This window comes from Papaver somniferum, chromosome 10 (genome assembly GCF_003573695.1).
Source record: "Papaver somniferum cultivar HN1 chromosome 10, ASM357369v1, whole genome shotgun sequence".
Taxonomy (NCBI): Eukaryota; Viridiplantae; Streptophyta; class Magnoliopsida; order Ranunculales; family Papaveraceae; genus Papaver; species Papaver somniferum.
The window spans coordinates 140493049-140516832 of NC_039367.1; the positions used below are offsets into that span (position 1 = coordinate 140493049).

General features: G+C 41.3%; 1 protein-coding gene and 1 pseudogene across 1 annotated transcript; both read left to right on the forward strand.

The window, feature by feature from the left end:
* The first annotated feature begins 2351 nt into the window (after positions 1–2351).
* Positions 2352–3881, forward strand: LOC113316340. The gene has a single exon (XM_026564542.1). The coding sequence runs from the start codon at positions 2352–2354 to the stop codon at positions 3879–3881; it is 1530 nt and encodes a 509-aa protein (XP_026420327.1).
* Positions 3882–20734: 16853 nt separating this feature from the next.
* Positions 20735–20947, forward strand: LOC113318570 (annotated as a pseudogene).
* The last annotated feature ends 2837 nt before the right edge of the window (positions 20948–23784 follow it).

Below are 23784 nucleotides of genomic sequence, written 5' to 3' on the forward strand. Positions count from 1 at the left end.
CACTGAATCCACTTGTAATTTGAGGCAGTGCTTCGATTCTAAGCAAAATCATAAAGAAATTCGTGTTTGCAGTAGAAGTAATTTTACTGTACAAACATTGGCGCCGATGAAGGTTTTTCGAGAAAAGATTATAGTGTTTTACCAGATCGAGTTATGGCAGTAATCAGACAAACTGCACGAAGAGATGCTTCTGCTAGCGATTCCCAGCATAGCAAGAGAAGTGAAGCGGAAGAGCACGAAATCAAAGTCCAATCAGCTCCAGCAGTACCCACTAGAAACAGGCAGGGTCACGATCGTGCTCATAACAGATCCCTGGATCATGAACGAGTTCGAGATCGCTTCCATAACAGATTCAGATCTAGAGTTCTGTCACGGAAGCGATCTCGAACTCATTCATGATTCAGGGATCTGTTATGAGCACGATCTTGACCCTGCCTGTTTCTAGTGGGTACTGCTGGAGCTGATTGGACTTTGATTTCGTGCTCTTCCGCTTCACTTCTCCTGCTATGCTGGGAATCGCTAGCAGAAGCATCTCTTCGTGCAGTTTGTCTGATTACTTCCATAGCTCGATCTGGTAAAACATTATAATTTTTTCTCGAAAAAACTTCGTCGGCGCCAATGTTTGTACAGTAAAAATTACTTCTACCACAAACACGAATTTCTTTATGATTTTGCTGAGAATCGAATCGTTGCTTCAAATTGCAAGTGGATTGAGTGATTGGGTTGGGGGGGGGGGGTACCTGCAAAAAGCCCTCCGATGCTTAAGTTAGCAAGAGATTTTTCACAGGAGATTTTATGGGGAAAGATTGCACACCTTTTTGGGTTAATCAGCCCTGTATTTATATGGTCTGAGTCAGACCCTCAATCCCAATTTCGAAATTAATATAATCGCCTTAATTCCCTTGCATGCCTCCGTGCATTGATATTTTGCATGACTGCATGGTTCTGGAATTGCTGGCCCTTGCATGCCTCCAGTCATGAATAGCATTGACTGGCCCCTAAATTCCTCATGTAATAACTAGCCAGTATTGATGACTGCATGGTTTTGGAATTGCTGGCCCTTGTATGCCTCATGGAATGTTCCAGAAATCCCCTCTAGGGTTATGAAATTAGCCAAGCCAAAGTGATGCAAAAGATTGGCCCAAATAAGCTTACATGCAGAGCCTATGAGAGAAGTGGCCCAAGCCCACAGAGGGGCATAAATATCCGCAAGGCAAAAGGTATGGGGTGTGAACATCCAGGGCTACGGAAAAATGTTACACCATGGTGCACTGAATCGGGACCATGGTATTAAGATGCATCTGCCACACTGAATCGGGACCATGCTATTAAGTTACTTCGTGACACACCGAAATAGGACTATGATCTTAAATTGCTTCGTGCTACACCGAATAAGGATTCACCATAATATGTTGCCTGCGCCACACTAAATCAGGCAGAAATGGCCACCGCCGCCGCCCGCCACCAGGTATGGCCGACGGCCACCTGTTGTTGCAGCGGTACCGGCCGTTAACGTCGTCTGAGAAGATGACCTGACGTCACCGTGACGTTATCTGCTGGCGCCATGCTGACGTCACCGTGACGTCATCTGCTGGCGTCACCGTGACGTCATCTGCTGACAGTTTGCTGACGTGTCGCAACCAGGTTCGTCTGATCCGCATGTGTGGTAGCTGACGTGGCAGGTTGTGATTGGGTATTTTTTGCTGACGTGGCGGGGTGATGATATGGCAAACCGCTGATGTGGTAAGTTCTGGGGGGATCTTTCTGCTGACGTGGCAGTGTGCTGACGTGGCAGTGCTGACGTGGCGTAGTCCTGACCTGGAAGACTGCTGACATGACGCCTTATGATTGGCCCACACTGTTGACATGGCATGATGACGTGGAAGTGGGTGATGGGGCTCTTCCTTAGCTTGTTTCTATGCACATGGGTTTCTATTTAGAGTGCTTGTGAGGCCAAGTTATCCATACTTGGCTAACTAGATGAGCATATTAGTCCCATTGAACCATATTTAGTTATTGAGAGGAGCTTTCTAGTCCTTAGTAAGCCCATTTTTGGCGTAGAATATTTAGAGTACAAACAACGACATAGGCGCAATAACAGAAGCTCTCCTTACCAAGATGATCGAGAAAGTAATGTCGAAAAATCAATCTAGAGAAGAAAAGATAGATCGGTTACATCGATCGGCAGGAGCCCCTTTCAAGATGAATATCCGAGAATTCCAGCCGCCTGTGAATTTTCTAGTTCCAAAGCTGCCAGAATTGATGAGAAAACAGTTGATCCAGATCAGCATGTTTTACACCATGAAACTGCCATGATCCTATGGCAGCACAGTGATGAGTTGATGTGTAAAATGTTTCCACAGCCTCTGGCTGGAGTAGAAATAAAATGGTTCAATAAACTCCCTGCACAGTCTATCGGTACTTACCATGAATTGGTTGGAGAATTCTGCTCCCACTACAAGTACAACAGACGCGATCGGAAGGGATGCAACGATTTGTTCCTTATAAACAGGCGTACCAGTACGATCAAACCGTCATCGAAGGATGAAAGCATCAGACAGTTTACTCGATGCTTCAAGCAAGAGTTAACAGATGTAGATGGTGCCAACGATCAAACCGTCATCGAAGCTTATAAACAGGCGTACCAGTACGATCAAAGAGGTATATACGGTTCCTTGGTCAGGATACCACCAAAGACTCTGAAAGGACTGTATGATCGAGTGGAAGAATACGCTCGAGTGGAAGATGATTCCAAATCTCGAGAGACAAGATATGTTCACAGATCATCCAATCATCCCAACGATGGGAGGAAAGACAAGTCGAAGAACCGTTCGAACGCCCAGCACAATGATCGAGGTGAAGTGCGGGAGAAAAACCAAAGTGAACGAATGCAAGCTGGATACCAGAAATATCATGATATGAAGCTGACTCCATTGAACATACAACTTGCAGAGTTGTATGAGAAAATCATCAAGGATTTGAGCCCCCCTCGTCCTTTGCCAGCAGAAACACGTGATAAACGTGATAAGAGCAAATACTGCAAGTTCCATAAAGACCATGGTCACAAGACCGAGAATTGTCGCGCTTTACAGATCGAGGTCCAGCGAATGATAGACGCTGGAAAGCTACAAGAGTACGTGAAAAAGGATTTTGGGAAAGGTCCTGGACAGTTTGGCACAACACATGTGACCAACGCTCATGTGATTAACGTCAGTCACGCAAGGATCCACTCAATGACCAGGCGGTCGTCGGAAGATGAGACCAGGAGAAAGCTCAGGCATCTAAAAGAATGGTACTTGACAAATCACATCGATTTTGTCAGCGGCAATGGAGCAGAAATTCAGAAGATTGGGTTTACAAAGATCTATTTCTATGCAGCAGACATGATAGGTGTATATGGTCCACACAATGATGTTACTGTTATAACTGCTTGGATTGGCATGTTTCGTGTACACCGGATTCTAGTGGATACAGGAAGCTCAGTGAGCGTGCTGTTTTCAGGAGCTTATTCCTCTATGAATCTTCCACACGACTTGATCGAGGAGGATGAAAATCCAATTATCGGTTTCAGCGGCGAAGTTACAAAGGCGATTGGAAAAGTGAAGATACCTATAACAGTGGATGACAAGTATGTTCTAGGAAATTTCCTGCTGCTTGACTGTAGGGCTCCCTACAACGCGATTGTAGGTCGAGACTGGATACATGAGATCGGTGCAGTCACATCATCTTATCATCAATGTCTGAAGTTTCTTACCCCTGAAGGAGTCGTGAAAGTTAGGAGTGACCAGATGGCCGCCCACAAGTGTCACGAGAGTGCAATAGAAGAGTACAAGAAGTCAGAAGTTACAGGGAATGAAACCATGCGAGTCGAGCAGAAATAGCAATCACAGATCCCTCTCCCTCCAGAATCATATGTGGGAGAGGGCGTTGTTGAACTCCCAATAGTTGAGAAACTGATCGAGGTCCAGATTGGAGATGAGGAGCACAAAACAACGTTCGTAAGGGCAGATCTTCCTGCACATGAACGTCATGATTTGATTACATTGCTAAGGGCAAACGCCGACGTTTTCGCATGGAGTTTCGCTGAGATGCCCGGGATAGATCCGAATGTAGACTGCCACAGGCTAAATATCGATGAGAAGTTTCATCCAGTTCGTCAGAAAATTAGGAATATGGCACAAAGCCAAAAAGATGGAGTTACTGCAGAAGTCGAAAACCTGTTGGAAGCAGGCTTTATTCGGCCAGTACAATATCCTCGCTGGCTGTCAAATGTCGTACCCGTTCCGAAGAAGAATGGTAGAATTCGTGTTTGTATCGATTTTACTGATTTTAATAAAGCATGTCCGAGTGATCCATACCCACTGCCAAGGATAAGAGATTTGGTAGACGCAACCTCAGGGTACATGAGACTGTCATTCATGGACGGTTTTTCAGGGTATAACCAAATACCTTTGTTCGAGGAAGATCAAGAGCATACTGAGTTCGTGACCGACAAAGGAGTTTATTGCTATACTGTAATGTCGTTCGGGCTACAGAACGCAGGGGAAACCTACCAGCACTTGGTCGACCATATGTTTAAGGACCTGATTGGGAAGTCGATGGAAGTATATATCGACGATATGGTGGTGAAATCTGAACAAAAGGATTCGCATTTTTTTGACCTGCAAAAGACATTCGATATCTTGAGGCAATATCGTATGAAACTCAACCCATCAAAGTATTCATTCGGGCTGTCGTCGGGAAAATTCCTAGGATACTTGATGACGCACAGAAGAATCGAGGCGAATCCGGAGAAAATCAGAGCTATCAGAGATATGCCATCCCTAAGAACAAAGAAGGAAGTCCATAAGCTATCAGGTCGATTAGCAGCTTTGAATCGTTTCATTTCACGCTCTTCGGATCGATTCAAACCATTCTTTCATGTGTTGAAAAAAACGGGGAATTTTGGTTGGACGGATGAGTGCGAAAAAGATTTCGATGAGATCAAATATTATTTGTCAACTCCTCCAGTTTTGGTGAGTCAAAAAACTGGACAACCTATCGAAGTTTATTTGGCAGCAACAGAGAACGCGGTAAGTGCAGTGCTGTTCGTTACAGATCCACACGAAAAGCCTGTTTACTTCGTCAGTAAATCTCTGACGGGGGAAGAAAAACGGTACAAGAAAATTGAGAATATAGCCCTTGCACTGTTCCATGCATCTCGTCGCCTCAAGCCTTACTTCCAAGGCAGGCAGATCGTAGTCTACTAGGAATACCCGCTGAAGAGAATCCTGGAACGCGCTGATGATTCCAGACGACTAGCCATATGGTCAAATTTTCTGGGGGCGTACGAGATAAAATACGAAACCAGAACTGCAGAGAAGGGACACGCCCTGGCTGCACTATTAGCATATTTTCCTGTGGACGATATACAAACTATTGCTGGAGAAGAAGAGGAGTTGTTCAAACCCATTGAGGCAACTATTGATCAGACTGGGGGCGAGTCGGAAATGGAGGTCATTACACCTGAACCATTATGGACCGTATTTACTGATGGTTCATAAAATGTTAGTGGAGCTGGAGTTGGATGTGTCATCCTTACTCCAGAAGGTTCGAGGATCGAGAAAGCAACCAGACTGGGTTTTCAAGCATCAAACAATGAAGCTGAATACGAGGCTGCAATTATTTGGTTTAAAGATTGTTAAACAGTTAGATGCGAAGAACGTAAAGTTGGTGACTGATTCCATGTTAGTAGTTAACCAGTTTCTGGGGACCTACAGAGCCAAGGAAGAAAGGATAGCCTTATATTTGGATCATATGAGAAAGCTGGCAAATGAGTTTGACCAGTTCTCTATTGGGCAGCGACCACGATTGGAAAACAGGCACGCAGATTCTTTAGCATATCTTTCTTCCGCAGTAGAAACTGATACCACTCGTTTCATCGTAGTAGATTTCCAAGAACTACCTAGCATCTCTGATAGCCACTGCGTTCTGGCTGTCGAACACGCTAGTGGGGGCGAAGGGGCAGCTACATCTGCACATGGAGATACTGAGGTCATCGACAACAATATGGATGTCGACAGTCCAGCAATAGATAATTCTGGCAGTCATGTTGAAAACCCTGCAGACTGGCGTCAGCCTTACATCCAGTATTTGACAAACGGCAAACTCCCAGAGATGAGAAACTTGCTGCGAAGGTGAAAAAGAATGTATGGAGATATTCAATGATCGAGGGACAACTGTACCACAAACCTGTAGCTTTGGATCCATTTTTGCGGTGCATATCAACAAAGGAAGGGCAACTGATATTGAGAGAGGCTCACAAAGGAATATGTGGCAGTCATTCTGGAGGGCGTAGTCTCGCACACAGGATACTCACCCAGGGGTATTTCTGGCTATACATGCAAAAAGATGCTAAAGAATACGCGCAGAAATATGTGCCATGTCAAGAACACGCTCCAATTTCTAAAAGGCCCACCAACGAATTGCATCCAGTTTTTAGTCCCTGAAAATTCTCTATGTGGGGACTAGACATCGTCGGACCACTTCCCAAAGCTCCTGGAGGCGTAAGATTCATACTCGTCGCTACTGATTATTTCACCAAATCGGTCGAAGCCGTGGCACTAGTACACGTTACCAGACATGATTTGAAAAGGTTTATATGGGAGAATATCATCTGCAGATTTGGAATCCCAGACGCGATAATATCAGACAATGGGAAGCAGTTCGATTCTGGAGTGATCAAAGACTTCTGCAATGGTTTGAATATTCGCCACAATTTCTCACCTCCATACTATGCTCAAAGGAACGGGCAGGCGGAAGCAACCAATCGCGTTATTATGGACAATTTCAAGAAAAGGCTGGAGAGGGCGAAAGGGAAATGGACAGAAGAGTTCGCAAGGGTCTTATGGTCGTATTGAACAACCCCGAGAAGATCCATTGGATTTTCACCATTTACACTGGCTTATGGAACAGAGGAGGTCATACCCACCGAGGTACAACTCAAGACTACCAAAACCCGTGTTGTCAAGTCTGGAAAAAATGACAGCATAATAGCCTTGGATAAAGAGTTGCTGGAAGAACAAAGGGAAACACCCATGCAACGGTTGGTTCAGTACCAGCAGGCAATCAAACTGAGTTATGACCGAAAAGTCAGAGAACGGTCATTGAAACCTGGGGAATATGTCTTGAAGAAAACTCGAGCAGCCACAATGGAATCAAACTGTGGAAAACTCGGAACGAATTGGGAAGGCCCATACATAGTCGACAGGCCTGCATCCCGTGGCTCTGACTACTTAAGGAACCTCGACGGTACTGATGATGGTAAGGCATGGAAACCGTGGAATTCATTCCACCTGAAGAAGTTTTATCATTAGAAGTAGTTCTAAATCCTGTTGTGCTGCACTCTTTTCCCTTTATGTTGGTTTTATCCCACTGGGTTTTCCACGCAAAGGTTTTAACGAGGCAGCTGATGTCGAATAGTAGGTACTTATCTTGTTTTTTCTATTCAGAAATTTAATTCAACATAATTTTGATATTCTACACTTTGTCAAAATTGTTCGTGTTTAATTTTGAGCTACTGTGGACGATCGAATCCACAACCAGTACCAAATGGAAAAAAAGTACAGTTCAAAGTCTACTGACAGGAATGTGTCTGACACTACGCAGATAGGATAAATACACAGTTCGAGCATTTTTTTCCTACTCCAATTGAATCCCTATCGTGTGGGACAACAGCGAATATGGCGAACATTTTCATATGTCCAGGCATATGTGTACACATCTCAACTCTGCGCACATCTTGAATAGCAGGATTGGCCCCCTGCGCGAATTCAAGATAGCAGAAAAACTCAATTTCTCATTCCATGCGCGAGCAAAGTGCAGCAAGGAAGTGCACCCTTGCGCGAGCATGAGCAGCATAACACAAACATATTGGGGGCGAGTTGTATATCACCTCAACCATTTGGGGGCGAGATATATAACACTCCAGCGCAGTCATTATATCCCTGGGGATGAGTTTCATAACACTCCAGACAACGCGATTGGGGGCGAGTTATGCAACACTCCAGAACCACACATATTTTGTAGGGGAACCCGAACTTTTTAACCCATAACAGGTTATGGATTAAGAGGGGGCAATGTTTGTACCCTAAATATTCTACGCCAAAAATGGGCTTACTAAGGACTAGAAATCTCCTCTCAATAACTAAATATGGTTCAATGGGCCTAATATGCTCATCTAGTTAGCCAAGTATGGATAACTAGGCCTCACAAGCACTCTAAATAGAAACCCATGTGCATAGAAACAAGCTAAGGAAGAGCCCCATCACCCACTTCCACGTCATCATGCCATGTCAACAGCGTGGGCCAATCAGAAGGTGCAACGTCAGCACAACGCCACGTCAGCACTTCCACGTCAGAAGTTTGCCACGTAAGCTGTCACGTCAACACACTTCCACGTCAGCAGAAAGATCCCCCCAAGAACTTTCCACGTCAGCAAAAATACCCAATCAGAACCTGCCACGTCAGCAGGACCAGCCACGTCAACTGCCACGCAAGCGGATCAGATGAACTTGATTGCGACACGTCAGCAGCCTGTCAGTAGATGACGTCACGGTGATGTTAGCATGGCGCCAGCAGATGACGTCAGGTCATCTTCTCAGACGACGTTAACGGCCGACATCGGTGTTGTAGCAGGTGCCGGCCGTCGGCACCGGTGTAGCAGTAGGTTGTCGGCGGCCATGCCCGGCGGCGGCGGCCATTTCTGCCTGATTCAGTGTGGCGCGGGCAACATATTATGGTTTATCCTTATTCGGTGTAGCACGAAGCAATTTAAGATCATAATCCTGTTTCGGTGTGGCACAAAGTAACTTAATAGCATGGTCCCGGTTCAGTGTGGCAGATGCGGCTTAATACCATGGTCCCGATTCAGTGCAGCATGGTGTAGCATATTTCCGTAGCCCCGGATGTTCACACCCCATACCTTTTTCCTTGCGGATATTTATGCTCCTCTGTGGGCTTGGGCCACTTCTCTCATAGGCTTGGCATGTAATCTTATTTGGTCCAATCTTTTGCATCACTTTGGCTTGGCTAATTTCATAACCCTAGAGGGGATTTCTGGAACATTCCATGAGGCATACAAGGGCCAGCAATTCCAGAACCATGCAGTTATCAATACTGGCCTGTTATTGCATGAGGCATTTAGGGGCCAGTCAATGTTATTCATGACTGGAGGCATGCAAGGGCCAGCAATTCCAGAACCATGCAGACATGCAAAATATCAATGCAGGGAGGCATGCAAGGGAATTAAGGCGATTATATTAATTTCGAAATTGGGATTGAGGGTCTAACTCAGACCATATAAATACAGGGCTGATTAACCCAAAAAGGTATGCAATCCCCATAAAATCTCCGGTGAAAAATATCTTGCTAACTTAAGCATCGGAGGCCTTTTTGCAGGTACCCCCCCAAATCACTCAATCCACTTGCAATTTAAGCAGCAATTCGATTCTCAGAAACATCATAAAGAAATTCGTGTTTGATGTAGAAGTAATTTTTACTGTACAATCAGGCCTCAAGCAAGCACCAAGAGCTTGGTATAGTGAGATAGATGGACACTTCAAAAGGAAAAACTTCAACAAAAGCAATAGTGAGCCTACACTATATGTGAAAACAAAAGGTACGTCTATTCCCATCGTTGCCTTGTATGTTGATGATCTTATCTTTACGGGTAATGATGCTCATATGATTGAGCAATTCAAAAGAGAAATGATGATGAAATATGAGATGAGTGCAATGGGTTTGCTCAAGTACTTCCTTGGTATAGAAGTTCATCAAAGTGAAGATGGAGTGTTCATTTCTCAAAGCAAGTATGCCGAAAAGGTGTTGAAGAAATTTGGTGTGCTTGGTTGTAACCCGACATCTACACCACTTGTAGTGAATGAGAAACTCAAGAAAGATGATGGAGGAAGAAAAGTTGATGAGACTTATTATAGAGGTCTTATTGGAAACTTATTATATCTTACACATACAAGACCCGACATCATATTTGCTTCAAGTATGCTTTCTAAGATCATGAGTTCACCTAGTCATCTACATCTTTGCGCGACAAATAGGTTGTTGAGGTACATACAAGGAACAATGAATTTTGAAATCATGTATTCAAGAAATTTGGATGTCAAATTAGTTGGCTATTGTGATAGCGACTTGGGAGGATGTATTGATGAATGAAGATTACATTGGGATATGCTTTTTTTCTTGGTTCGAGTATATTTACATGGGCGTCGAAGAAGCAAGAAACCGTAGATCAATCCACGGTGGAAGCGGAGTACATTTCGGCATCAATAGTTACATCTCATGTTGTATGTCTAAGAAGAATCATGGAAGACATTCAAGAGAAGCAAGAAGAAAGTACCGTAATCTTTTATGATAACAAATCGGTAATTGATATGTCCAAAAATTCGGTTGAGCATTGCAGAGCAAGGCACATCAAACTTAAGTACCATTTCATTCGAGAAGCGGTTGAAGATGGTGAGGTAGAACTCAAGTATTGCAAGACGGAAGACCAATTGGCGGACATATTCACCAAGGCACTTCCAAAAGGAAAATTTCAACATTTCCGTGAACTACTATAGGAGTAGAAGAATATCACATTAAGGAGGAGATTGTTGAGTAATGTAATGTTAAGAGTGTATGAGGAGTGTCAGCTTTATAATTAGTTGTGTGTGTTGACTAAATATGTGGGTGTAGGATATCCACACATTTTCCTTGTAAGGTCTTTTGTAGACCAAGTAGAAGAGTTAGTATTATCTCTTCAACTTAATGAAATTAGAGAGAGTGATAAGAACCAAATAGGTTCCCACTACTCCATTAACAAAATCATCCACAAACATCTCCTTTTAATCACCCAAATAATCAAAACATGGTATAAGAGCTAGGCCCGTTTGAGAGTTGAATGAGAAGTAGACCCAAAGGGCTGTCCGTCCACCCGTGTAGAGGTCCACGTTTTAGTGGCTTAATCTCCTCCGCTCTACACGTGGAGGGGAAGCATGTTGAAGAAACTATAAAATAGTCCCACATTACTAACTCAGCCTAGATCTTAATATATAAGGTGTGGAGCCACTCCATTCATTGCCAATTGATTTTGAGTTGGAAGCCCACACACTTCTAACATCCTGCGAATAGCTTTCGTTAGCATGGACGCTACCTCAATCCTAAAATTAAAATATCAATCTCCGTGCTGACTGCGGATTTTTCCATAGTTGGTTGACACAAACACAAATTAGAGGTCAACTTTTCCATAATTGTCAGAAAAAAGATTTTCTACCTTCCCCATGTTTCATACATGTAGTTGTCTTGTAAACGGTTGGGGAAAACGATTTTTTTTCTCGTGGATGCACGTGCACAGGGCCGGAAGGCCATCTAAAAAAGTTCATTATCGTACTGATGACCAAGTTTCTAATGGTTTTCTGTTTTCATACACTTTTAGCCTTAATCGAAATTTTTTCCTGACAGGGGTACTACTTTGGCCAAGTTTCTAATGGATGGAGCGTGCAAAGGTGATCTTAAGAAGTCTATTAAAGAGTTGGAGACATTGGATTCTAAGGCGGTTGGAGACTGCAAGAGGCTGGCAAGAATTTACTCGAAGCAGTTATTCATGAATTACTACGTAGGTGGCCTTCACTTATTTAGACTAGGGATTACGATCTTGCATCTCCTTTTAACTCCTCAAATTTTGACACTGCAATGTAGTAAGTGATGCTGTATTATGCTGGTTATACTTGTCTAGCTCATGGAACTGGTATTGAGATGCCTGAAATTAAAGCTTGACTTTGCTGCTGTGTAGTATTTGTTTCTCTCGAGAACAATATGTTGCTATCACTGATTGAATATAGCAGTACTAGTAGTTGTATTCATGATACCAAAGAAAGGGTGTGCTGAACCTTTTTTGCTTTGCCATATCAGTTTCTTTAAACATTTTCAGTAAGCATATACTATCAAAGTAGGAAGGAAGAACTGAGTGAATAGTCAGCTGTGTTTGTAGTTGCATTCTTATAGTGAATCTTGTTGGATATTTTCGAAAAACACTTAATTTGTAGGCGCTATAGCAGAGTTTCGATGATCCACCTGAACGGAAACATCGTTTTCCCAACAGACTCCATTGTTGGAAGAGATGTCTATTCACTATGAAAAGATGCATGTCGGTGATGAAGAGTCATCTTCAACAGATGTTACACGCTCTATAAATTGCGTCCTTGGTTTCTTTTCAAAACACATAAAAACTCTCTCTGTTTTCTCTCTAACAAGCATCATCAGAATCTAAACACGTGTGTTCGTGGTTGGGTCAAGTTTGTACAAGCTTTGAATCCAACATTGTTGTAGAGCTTCAAGTATCCTGACGACAATATTCATTGACCTATTTGTACTCGCCAATGTAATTGGGAAGGATCGAATAATTTTCGAAAAGAATCTATTATTAGAGCCTTGAATCCAGAGACAACATTCTTTTCTTCACCCTGTTTTAGTGTCAATTTTCCAACAATCTTCCGTTTGAGCTCAATTAGGCATGAGATAACACAATCATCCTTGCTTTGGGAAACTATTGCGGACATATATAGTTGAGACTTGAAAGTTCGATTCACAGAACAAATCATTCTGCATTAGTTAGTTTAACAGAACAATATAGTTAAGATTACTACTAATATGTTGTTGCGGATATTTGCGCATTAAATTTGCTATTTTTAGCTAGTAGTTATTTTGAAACCAGTAAGAAGGAAGAAGCAGATAGATAGAGACTACTAGCTAGTACTAACTACTAGCTAGTAGTTAGCTAGTGCCTAATAGCATTGAATTCCTAGGCAATTTGGATTTTTGGTTTGGTTGAAACTATATAAGATTCTTTCTTCTTCTTTTTCGTTTTTTGTAAGTATGATGAATTGTTGATTGTTAGTACATAGGTTCTTCCCAATGCTCACATGGTGTGCCATTTCCGTAGTACAATTTGCAAAAGTTAATTGGTATAAGCATGAGACATTTGTTTCAACACATTGAATGTAGGTGAGCCAGAGCTGGAACATTAGGATCTTCAAGGATCTCCATATATATAGCGATCTTTACCGGTTTGAATAATTTCACGGCAACATGTAGCATCCTTTTGGCTTGGCAAAGTAGGTAATAAATTCTTTGGTTTTAGATGGACCTTTGGAGAGTTTGGAGGCATACTGAGGTTGTCTTTCAATTGGTTTGTCATTGATTTTTCGAAAGAAAAGTCTAGGTTCCTTCTTCTTCTTCCTCTTTTTTCTGGGGTTTTGAAAGGAAAATTTGAATTTGAGTTCCAGTAATCGAGAAAGAAAACTTTGTCTTTGGTGCAGTACACGCAAATATATAGATAGCTGAAAGAGCCGTGCATCCCTGTATTCTATGAAATATCTTGTCACTACTACTGTACAAATTTATTTCACTGCTCAAAGACAGAGAAACCATCTTAATTATACTTAGTACAATGAGAGTAATTAGATTGAGCTAGCCCTTCCTTCAAAATGCATCCCCCCTATTCTATGAACTGTTCCATTTTGAACATACCTCCGTACGTCTTTTTGAATTATGCCCTCCCTCATAATTAGAGTTTGTACTTAGTTGGATAATTTCGCAGTAATTCTAAACTCTACCATCGAACAGGAAAGCCATGAATATGCAATTTACAATGTCTAAGTCTGTTCATATATATATATATCAAATTCCATCAAAATCATTAAACCTCAAATGGTTGTTACCAGATAAGGTTGATATCCAAAAGATATCACCGTGGGGTTAAAAATCACCGTGGATTTGAAAGACAAAATATCTACCAACTGCAACAGCTTAGCTTGATATGAATCCAAAATGGGCCATCAGAACAAACCAGATTTTGTTCCTCATTCTTTCTTTTCTCCGTATGCATACTCCTCAACCGTTATGAGGATGCATTCAAATACAAGTTTTCAGGATATTCTAATCCAAACACAAACACATACTTATATAAGTCATAACCAACTAACCAACACTAAGTATTGATTTTATACAAGGATTTCACGGTACAATACAATGTCAGTTCAACCGCAACTATAAAAATAACTCAAGTAATATAAGTCGGCTTAGTCTCACATCAAAGAATAACTAAGGTGTAAAATATATATTCACCCTTCTTTCCTTGAAGAAAAGTTTGACGACAAACTGTCCGGATGGAAACGAAACTCCCTCACGCATGCAGGAAGAACTGTCCTAATACAACATGTATTGGAGCTCATTCCTGTATACTATATGGCCTGCTCAATCATTCCAAAAACAATCTTGAAAAAGCTCACCCAGATTATTTGTTCATTTCGTGCCATCTCGTTTGACCACGTGGCGAGTAGGTTTTCTGTACCTACAGACATACAAGGGACAAAAGAAAGTTTCAGCCTGAAATGGGAATGGTTTAATCTTCCTAAAGACAAAGGAGGCATAGGATTAAGATCTTTGTCCGATCTAAATCAAACTTTGGTAGCCAAACTGGCTTGGAGGTTCATCAATGATAACTTGTCTCTTTGGAGAAACATTTTAAGAGCTAAATACCTAAGAAAAAAGTCATTCTGGACTGTTAAAAAGCCCCAGAAGTGTTCTCCTACGTGGGCAGCCATACTCGACTGTAGAACTCAGTTGAAGAAAGTATGCTTATGGTTAGTCGGAAAAGGAAAGAGTATCAGCATTAGGGATGATTCCAAAATCCTCCGTGTGCATGAGCTAATATCTGCAAACTCTGATGACTGGGGTAGGAGCATTACAGAACAGCTGTTTGATCCTTTTCCTGCCAACCAGATTACTAATATTGAAATAAACAAGGAACCAGATGACGAATTAATTTGGAAACTAACCAGTCATGGAGATTTCACGCCACAATCGTTCCAAAAGCTGTTGATCGAGCAATCTGGAGAGACATCATCAACAATTGAAAGTAATTTCCCGTGTATAAAATTTGGGCTGTAAAGAATGTAGCACCCAAGATGTTAATGTGGAGATCCATTCATAATGGTCTTGGAGTGTTACAGAAGATTGGCAAGTTCGTAGACAAATGTTTTCTTTGATTTGTAGACGATGATGTTGCTACTGTTGATCTGTTTTCTTTTCTCTCTTCTTTTTCTCTGTTTTCTTGATTTGTTTTGCAAATCTAGATCTGTTGATGTTGTTACTGTTGAATACGTTGTTGCGCTCATGTTGGTGATGATGAATACATATGTTTTCTTGAAGACGATGACGACGAAGAAGAAGATAATGATTTTTGAATGAACTGTTGTTGTTGATGATGAAAGAGTCCATCGTGTTGCTGCTGCTGAAATAAAGATGACGAAGAAAAATGAACCGCTGCTGCTGTTTTGATTACGGAGTTCATCATCTTCACCATTTTCTGCTGCTGTTGAAGACAACGAAGATGATGGAGATGATGATGTTGCAGTTCATTCCATAAATTAACTCTATTTTTTTTAAGGTTTTTATATGGAGTTCATTCTGGAATGAACTATGTTTATTTAGGTTTTTATATGGAGTTCATTTCTGGAATGAACTCTGTTTTTCTTAGGTTTTATATGGAGTTCATTTCTGGAATGAACTCTGTTTTTTTAGGTTTTTATGTGGAGTTCATTTCTGAAATGAACTCTCTTTTCTTAGGTTTTTTTTATGGAGTTCATTTCTCAACTCTGTTTTCCTAGGTTTTTATATGGAGTTCATTTCTGGAATGAACTGTGTTTTTCTTAGGTTTTTATATGGAGTTCATTTCTGGAATGAACTTACATATGAAATTCATTTCTGGAATGAACTCTGTTTTCTTAGCTTTTTATATGGAGTTCATTCTTGAAAATGAACTCTGTTTTTTTAGGTTTTTATATGGAGTTCATTTTTGGAATGAACTCTGATTTTTTAGGTTTTTATATGGAGTTCATTTCTGGAATGAACTCTGGTTTATATAGGTGATTTATGAAAAAAAAATATGTAGAAATTAACAGGATTTCATTTTGAAGAATGAAGTGCTACAATAAAATAAGTAAAGTTGACACGGAAGGGTACTTTGGTCCCTTTAATATTTTTAAATAATTATGGACCAAACAGTAAAGGCGTTTTACCAAAGGACTAAACTGACATGGACCCACCTAAAAAAGGACCAAACGATTATTTTCCCTTATGTTGGTTCCCAAATTCGAAAAAGTTGAGATTTTTTCAAATCTTAATTTTGAGGTAACTTCATAATCGAGAGACATGTTAACTCTTAATCTACCGATCATGTTAGTTCCCAAATTCGAAAAACATGAGAATATTTCAACTTTCAATTTTGTGGCGACTTTATAATCGGCCGACATGATAAATAATTACCCTCCGATTGTTGGTTACTACATCACAACAAAACTTTCAAACCACATATGTACAGTTTACCTAACCGAGTATCCTAACATCTACTGATTACATAAATAAACTATCAGTTGTAGTTTTACCGATTATTGAGAGTACATTTAGCATTTCGAAATATCAGATATAAGAGATGACTTCATTTTAGATTTGGGTAACTATTTTTTGTCTTATTAGTCGCCCCTAATTCTTTCAGGTTCGAGTGCCATGCTATTATTACTTTATTATTCATATTTTTTTTGGCGAAGGCATAGTCTTCTTTTTTCTCTCAAATAAAAAACTCATTGGCGCCAAGCGTGAGGGAATGCTAGACGTTTGGTAATTTCTCCTCCGACTAGGACGAAAGAGAAGCCCGGCGCTTTGATAAAGCAGGGGATTCTGACTGGAATGATTTTGAATATAGACAGGACTTTAGCGAACGAGATGATTTTGAATATAGACATGACTTTAGCGAACGAGAAATGTCCAATTCCCGCTAATCACTCTACTCCTCATGCGAACCATTGATTATCCAGCCGAGCTTGTTTGTTTAGTTTGCTTTTGTCTTTCTCTGAATAATGCCCTAAGGTTTGATATCTGGGGTAAAAAATTGAGCTAAGCACCGAGCGAAGAACGGTACCAAGGTGAGTACAGGGAAGTGGCTAAAGCCCAGGGATCCTACATCACGTCCTTGTACAATGCTCAAGGCTCTAGGCTGAGTTGCAGGAGCAACTTTTAATTTTTTATGAGCCCAAACGATGGATTCAATAAGTTCTTGCCAATAGCCGCGGCCGCTGAATAGAAACATTAAACTGAAAGCCCATACCGTTTCTTTTTGAAAGGCCTGTCTTCTCGGCTATTACTCGAAAAGGAATTGTGTATACGTTACTTACTTTCTTCCACTTGTATAACTAGTGCGACACGTGTCATTCCTCTTCCCTGGTCGAGTGACTGCCTACCTCTCTTGAGTTATCCCCAAGACGCTGGTCTCGAACTAGAAAGGTGAATACTTGCGCTTGAGAAGCTTCTGGCCCAGTGGGCCCGTAAAATTCACTAGGATAAGCAGTATTATTGAACCAGACAAAACAACGAGCGATGAAACCAAAGACAGATAAAGCATCTAAACTATAAGACAAGTAAGCCTCCTCGGGAAAGATTCTTTCTTTTCTTTCTCTTCCAAAGCAAGTCATTAGCGACCTTACCTACTATTAATAGAGAAGGATTATCTACGTTATTTGGAAATTCCTTTTTCTACCAAGGCTCTCAAGATTCAAACTAGGATTGTGCGAGGTATCCATTATATGACAACTTTTGATTTACCCTATATTTTTGTGCCTTTAGTGGGCCTAGTTTTCCCAGCAATTGCAATGGCTTCTTTATTCCTTCATGTTCTATGAAGCAGACGCTTTTATATTTAACCAATTTGATGAATTATTTCTAATGATTCGAAAACCCATATTTTCTTTATCAGGTATCAAACGGGAACTGCGAGCAAATAGAACACCTTTCAGTAGTATCAATACAGTTACATGGACCTAATCACCCGGGCAAGCGCGTTATGGCAGGCTTAATTAGAACTTTCTCGGTGATTGGTGAGCTCTGCTCCGGATCCCACTTTTCCACTTGCACCTGCTGACCGCGTAACATTTTCTGATTTATTTCATAGTCGTCAATTAAAATGAGACATTTTTTTTCCATTTTTGTTATAGCTATTGCAGTCGCTGAAGCAGCTATCGGGCCAGCTATTGTTTCGTCCATTTATCGTAATAAATAGGATGGTAACTCCGGATAATTCCATTCTTATGGACCTTCTTCTTTCACTTTTAGGCATGACCCCAATATCTCATCTCTTTCTATACGAGTTTATTCGCGTTCTTATCTTGAGTCAAGTTCTGTTTAAGAACGGGTTCGTTCGAACAAAGAAAGATTATTATATTATGATAAAAGTTGATTTCTTCCATTGAGAAACCTAACTGTTAAGTTAGAAATGCTTCTCAATTCCATTTCTTCCCGTCGCATCAGTCTTCAGAACGAAATAGTGACAGGTACGAGGAGCCGTATGAGGTTAAAATCTCATGTACGGTTCTGTAGAGTGATAGTAAGGGTGACTTATCTGTCAACTTTTCCACTATCACCCCCCTTCTGCAGTACCTCGACGTGACATGAGCGTGAAAGAGGTTCAAGAATAAGTTTTCTTTTTATAAGGGCTAAAATGACTAAATTCCCGCCAATGGATGAGATGTTTAGTCGACTTCCTCACATGTATGACATATGAGTTCTTTCAGACCTTCCTTGTGGGACAAGAAAGAAAGTCAGTTCCTCCCTATGGGGTACGAGTAAGCAGAAAAGGGAGGAGGAAAGAGGACCTGGTGAACCGTTAAGTGAACAAGTGTAAGCTTAGCTGCCCGACAGTCTTAGGTGCTGACCACACTGAGGGTGATCGTCTGACGTATCTGTTATTCTTATTTCATATCCCCCTTTTTCTTTACGTACAATTTTACTTACTATACCTGCTGATGTAGCATTATAGATTGTATTGTTACTCTTACTCCCATCGGGATAAATCTGACCCCTACCACTGTTCCCAGAGAGAGAATAGTGTGAATTCTCTATATCCCACTCGGAAGGATCTCATCTCAAAATTATCCCTGGCGGTTTATGTCTCTAGCATGACCACTTGATGAAATGTGGAGGAAAGTGGGGTAAATGGCCGATACTACTGGAAGGATTCCTCTTTGGTTGATAGGTACTCTGTATTAGTTGAATGGGTTCAGCGCTAGGTGCATCAGCAGGGCTTGGTGGTGAAGCAAGAGCAGAAAATGACATCGTAATTTGAATTGGATTTCGATGAAACAATATATCAATGAGGGTACATTTAGTGAGCTCGTTTTTAGGGGCGGGCGAAATTCCCGCCAATGGATGAGATGTTCAGTCGACTCCCTCACATGTAGGACATATGAGTTCTTTCAGACCTTCCTTGTGGTACAAGAAAGAAATTCATCTCGGCAATCGAAAGAATTGCTTTCTTACGTAAGCGTTATTGGGAGACACCGTAGATTTCATATTTTTCTGGATCACTCTGTGTTTCACACCAGTTTTTTTGAAGTAGCTGCAATTTAATCGGCTGGTCTTGAATCAGCTGCTACAGAATAGGCTGCTAGGGTACAACATCATTCAAGTAGATACATATCAACATCGTAGAAACATAAGCTTGTGAAATAGATACTCCTAATTCCAGACCTGTCAATGCGAGAACTATGAATAATGAGCCTCCACTTGCACTTCCGATAGCGCTATCAGCAAATCCTGCATCAACCAAACCTTGAACTCAAGATTGAATCACTCCTCTCTTTAGAAGTGTCGGGAAAACTGAAACATCTTAGTAGCCAGAGGAAAAGAAAGCAAAAGCAATTCCCGTAGTAGCGGCGAGCGAACAATTCCTTTTCTAGTAAGAGCCGAGAAGACAGGCCTTTCAAAAAAAATTGGTAAATAAGCGGGGAAGCAGACATATCGAAGCGGGGAAAAGTTCCTTTTATGAATCGAATAGAGAAGCTAAAAGCGTCCTTCTGCGTGCCGCTGGAATGGAATGAGATAAGAATTTCTGGAGATCTTTCCTCTCCACTAACTTTCACCATAAGAATCTCTACTCTAATGAGTTCCTACACTTTTGACTTCAGAATATGGTCTTGGAGCTAATCTACTAACGAAGTTTTCCGAACTATGATCATTCAATTCAACATCTACTAACCAATATGGCATAGTGCTTTCTTCATTATACCTAGCCAATTCTGACTAGCATCACCCAGCGAACGGACTCTATAAAAAAGGATTATACACTAGTAAGGATGGTTTGTATAGTTCCTCACAGTAGACATAGTCAAAGAAAAACATCTCATAATTTCATTATGTCGAGCTATTACATTCTTCTTTCAGTTCCGGATGTTACTGGTTGACCCTTGTGCCGAAGATTACGTGTCAGTGGTTCAAATCGTCTCTTTTAGGAATGACCATTCGTCCTGGGTTGACAAAAAAGAAACTGACCCAGTTATCAGGTCAGAGACACGCCTGGCCTGTAAGCCCTTAAAAGACCATGACTTAATAAGGATTTGTTACGTGCGCCCTTCGATGAGCAGCACCGCGCATTGACCTAAAGCTAGGTCTTGTCTCCCGACCCGCTCCTCCAAAAATAGACTAAGCATTTAAACCATTATTCTCAATCAAGTTAGTGACTATTTTAAACAAATCTCGAAATTCGAAACTACCCGTTATAGCTGGCACTACCACTCTATTGTCCACTTCTAATAAACGTGATTGACCCAATTCTGAATCATCTTCTGGAATCATATAACTGTCACCGGCATATATGAAAGGAGGATGTATAATTAATATATGATCTTGTAATACAAGGTTTGATTCTGCAAGCGGTTCGGTACGAACGAAGAAATTGAGAACAAAAGGATCGGAACTCTCTAATAGGAAATGAGAGAAAAACAAAGCAATGCCAACAACAACTACGTCATTCCGTTGTTCATCTATAGATGAAAATATCTCTTTGTCATATCGTGTCAGATGCTAACTAGAGAGTAGGGGCTCCTAGTTGATGTATAAAAAGAGAAGATAGGAGGTTCATAGTTAGTTCCCATAGTGGAAAGTGGTAACCGAACAAGACTCGCAGCTTTTACTACTTGATGAGAGACTTGAAGCACCTAGATTGGGTATAAGATAATAACAATAACGTAATCTCTCATATACTCTTTTACTTTGAAATTGAATCCCACTTTGCTTGCTAAGCACGTGACGCTGGCGTTTCTTCAAGAAGGAATCCACTTCTCCGTAACAACACCTTTCACCGTGGCCCACTTTGCTTGCTAAGCACCGGTCTTCGACTGGAGTGAAGTCGTAACAAGGTAGTCATAGGGGAACCTGTGGCTGGATCGAATCCGAGAGGGCCAAGAAAATGGATGCACGTGCTAACGCGCAACGGCTTTAAAAGTAGGATTCGTTGCTTGTTGGAACGTCAGGGAAGGGATATTAGTTCTCTCGAGCGCGCAACTGTAAGAAAAATAACAGGAATTCATCTGTCGATAAGTCCTAAAAGAGGAAGAATCGCAAAGAACAAGAGAGGTGAGATTTGCCCAATAGTCACGAATGGCCACGTTCTGTAGAGGTAACAACTCCAATCTCTTTATAAAGTATTTAGCAAAGGAGAGAGGTGTAAGCATCGCGAGGTGTTCAGCCATCTCGTACTAAAGGAAAGAAAAAGAGAAGAAATACAATAAGAAAAGTCAAGAGAAGAAATGCAATAAGCAAAGTCAAGAAAGTCATGGCTTTTCAATGAAGAAAGCGAAAATCCTTCAGATGATGGGTTCAGTTCTAGAACCGTCAATGATTGGTGAACCTGCAGACCCGTTTGCTACTCCTTGTTCGTATCTGACAATACCATACCATAATCAAAAGGTACAACGACCCGAGCTACCATACTTAACATGAATGTAGCCGAATAAATTTCTTTCACCACAAGGAGATTGGCCGATGACAGCTGCTTCAACGGCACGACCAGGCTCAGAACAGGAAGACCAAAGCATGAGTGAAAGGTACGTGCTTTGAAGCTTACGAGAATGACTCTTTTCCTTTACAAATACCTAACGGTCGTCCATGGTATTTTGGGTGGGCATCTCCGGAAATCAGCATTCCCGAGAAGCAAAAGATTGAGAGTCCAGGCGGAAAATACATGCATAGATAGTGGCCTCATGAAAAGGGCTAGCCTTACCAATTCTATATCAATTGTTTTTTATCTCCAGACCTTCCTGGAGAAATCCAATTTCTTACTTATCGATATAGTAAGTCCCGCTTTCCTAATTCATAGGATAGCACCCCTTCTCCCGAAGTTACGGGGCCATTTTTCCGAGTTCCTTCGACATGGTTCTCTGAAACGCCCTAGTATACTCTACTTGTTCCTGGAAGTTTCAACCTTGTTGACTATGGAAGGCACCTGAAGCCAGGCCGAGTCAGAAAGGTTTTGATGACGTATTGTTTTCATTGCTTAGAAGGCATCGCTCATCTTATCAATTTAATTAGAAAATTCATCGAGGAATATCGATTTAGATTATACCAATACTTGTTTATTTGTTTATTGCACAAAAAAAACTTTTTGACTTCCCGGTAGAAAGAGATTTTGCTAAGGAAAAATTTGTTATCAATAAACAAGTAATCAGAATCAGACCAACGGAGACTTCATAAGAGACCATTTGAGCTGCAGATCGTAATGCTCCTAGAAAGGAATATTTCGAGCCACAACTTGTATTCATTCAGTCATTCTACCACTTCTGGATTCTTGGACCTTGCTTCTGAATATTATCACTCTTCTATCCTATGCCCTCTTTTTGAACTGATATTACATGATAGCGGGCCATCGACTGAAGGACATATGAAGGGGGAGTGGACTCGCTAGAAAGAGGGAGGGGCTTGCGGTAAGGGGTGGCTCCCACAAAAAAGGACATGGGACTAGCGAGGGAGCCATTAGAAGGAATTTCACCCGCGTACGATCCCCAATTCTTGTTCACAGTGGATGATCTGGGTGAATTGTGACCTCGTACAATCGTGTCAGGTGACCAAGAGCCGCTTCATCACACTACTGACTTATGGGCTAACGGGTCACACTTTGGACAAGTATCCTACAAAGAGACTCCCGAAAGCCATCTTGTGGAACCTCAATATCCATAGGCTTATTAGCTAACTGACAATTGGCACAGAAAATACGCCTAGTCGCCTCTCGTGGATTTTCATAACCGTAATCTTTATGGATTCGCTCCGCCTTACGACCTTGCTTCCCACTGTATTTGGGGAACAAAAACAATAACATGAAGGGCCAAGAAGTAAATAGGATTAGGTTTGGAAGTCGAACCCTTGATACTCATTCATCCAAGCCACCTTCATGACCATTATCCGCATTCTTAACCTTGATCAGTTGGTAGCAAATCTCTTGCTCCTTGAAGGAGTAATCTGGCTAGGGACGAGAGAGTAGCTCGACCAACGGACTAGTAACTTGGCAGAGTACTCTCGAGCTTGGTTTAGCTGCTGGATTAGCTTCTTCTAGGTAAAAGCGTACAGAAGCAGGTTAGTCATTTATGCCAGTTTCATCAAGTGCTTCAGGTTAGAAAAGCCAAATCTCAGTTAGTGAATGTTTAGCCAATCCATTCCGGATCGATCCAATTGGTACAGAAGTTGCAACATAGGAAAACCATAGAAAACACGATATATTTGAATAACCCGGCGACCTACCAATTGTAGAAGTAGGATTTTTGGCAAACAATAAGCACTTAAGTAATACAATTCCAGTGTACCATCCTCAAGGATTCGAAGAAAAACCCGTTCTATACAACCAAGAAAAGAGGTTTCTATATTTCGCATCTA

What these genes read in the sequence shown, in the direction of transcription:
- LOC113316340 (XM_026564542.1), top strand. Translation starts at nt 2,352, where the DNA reads ATGTTTCCACAGCCTCTGGCTGGAGTAGAAATAAAATGGTTCAATAAA.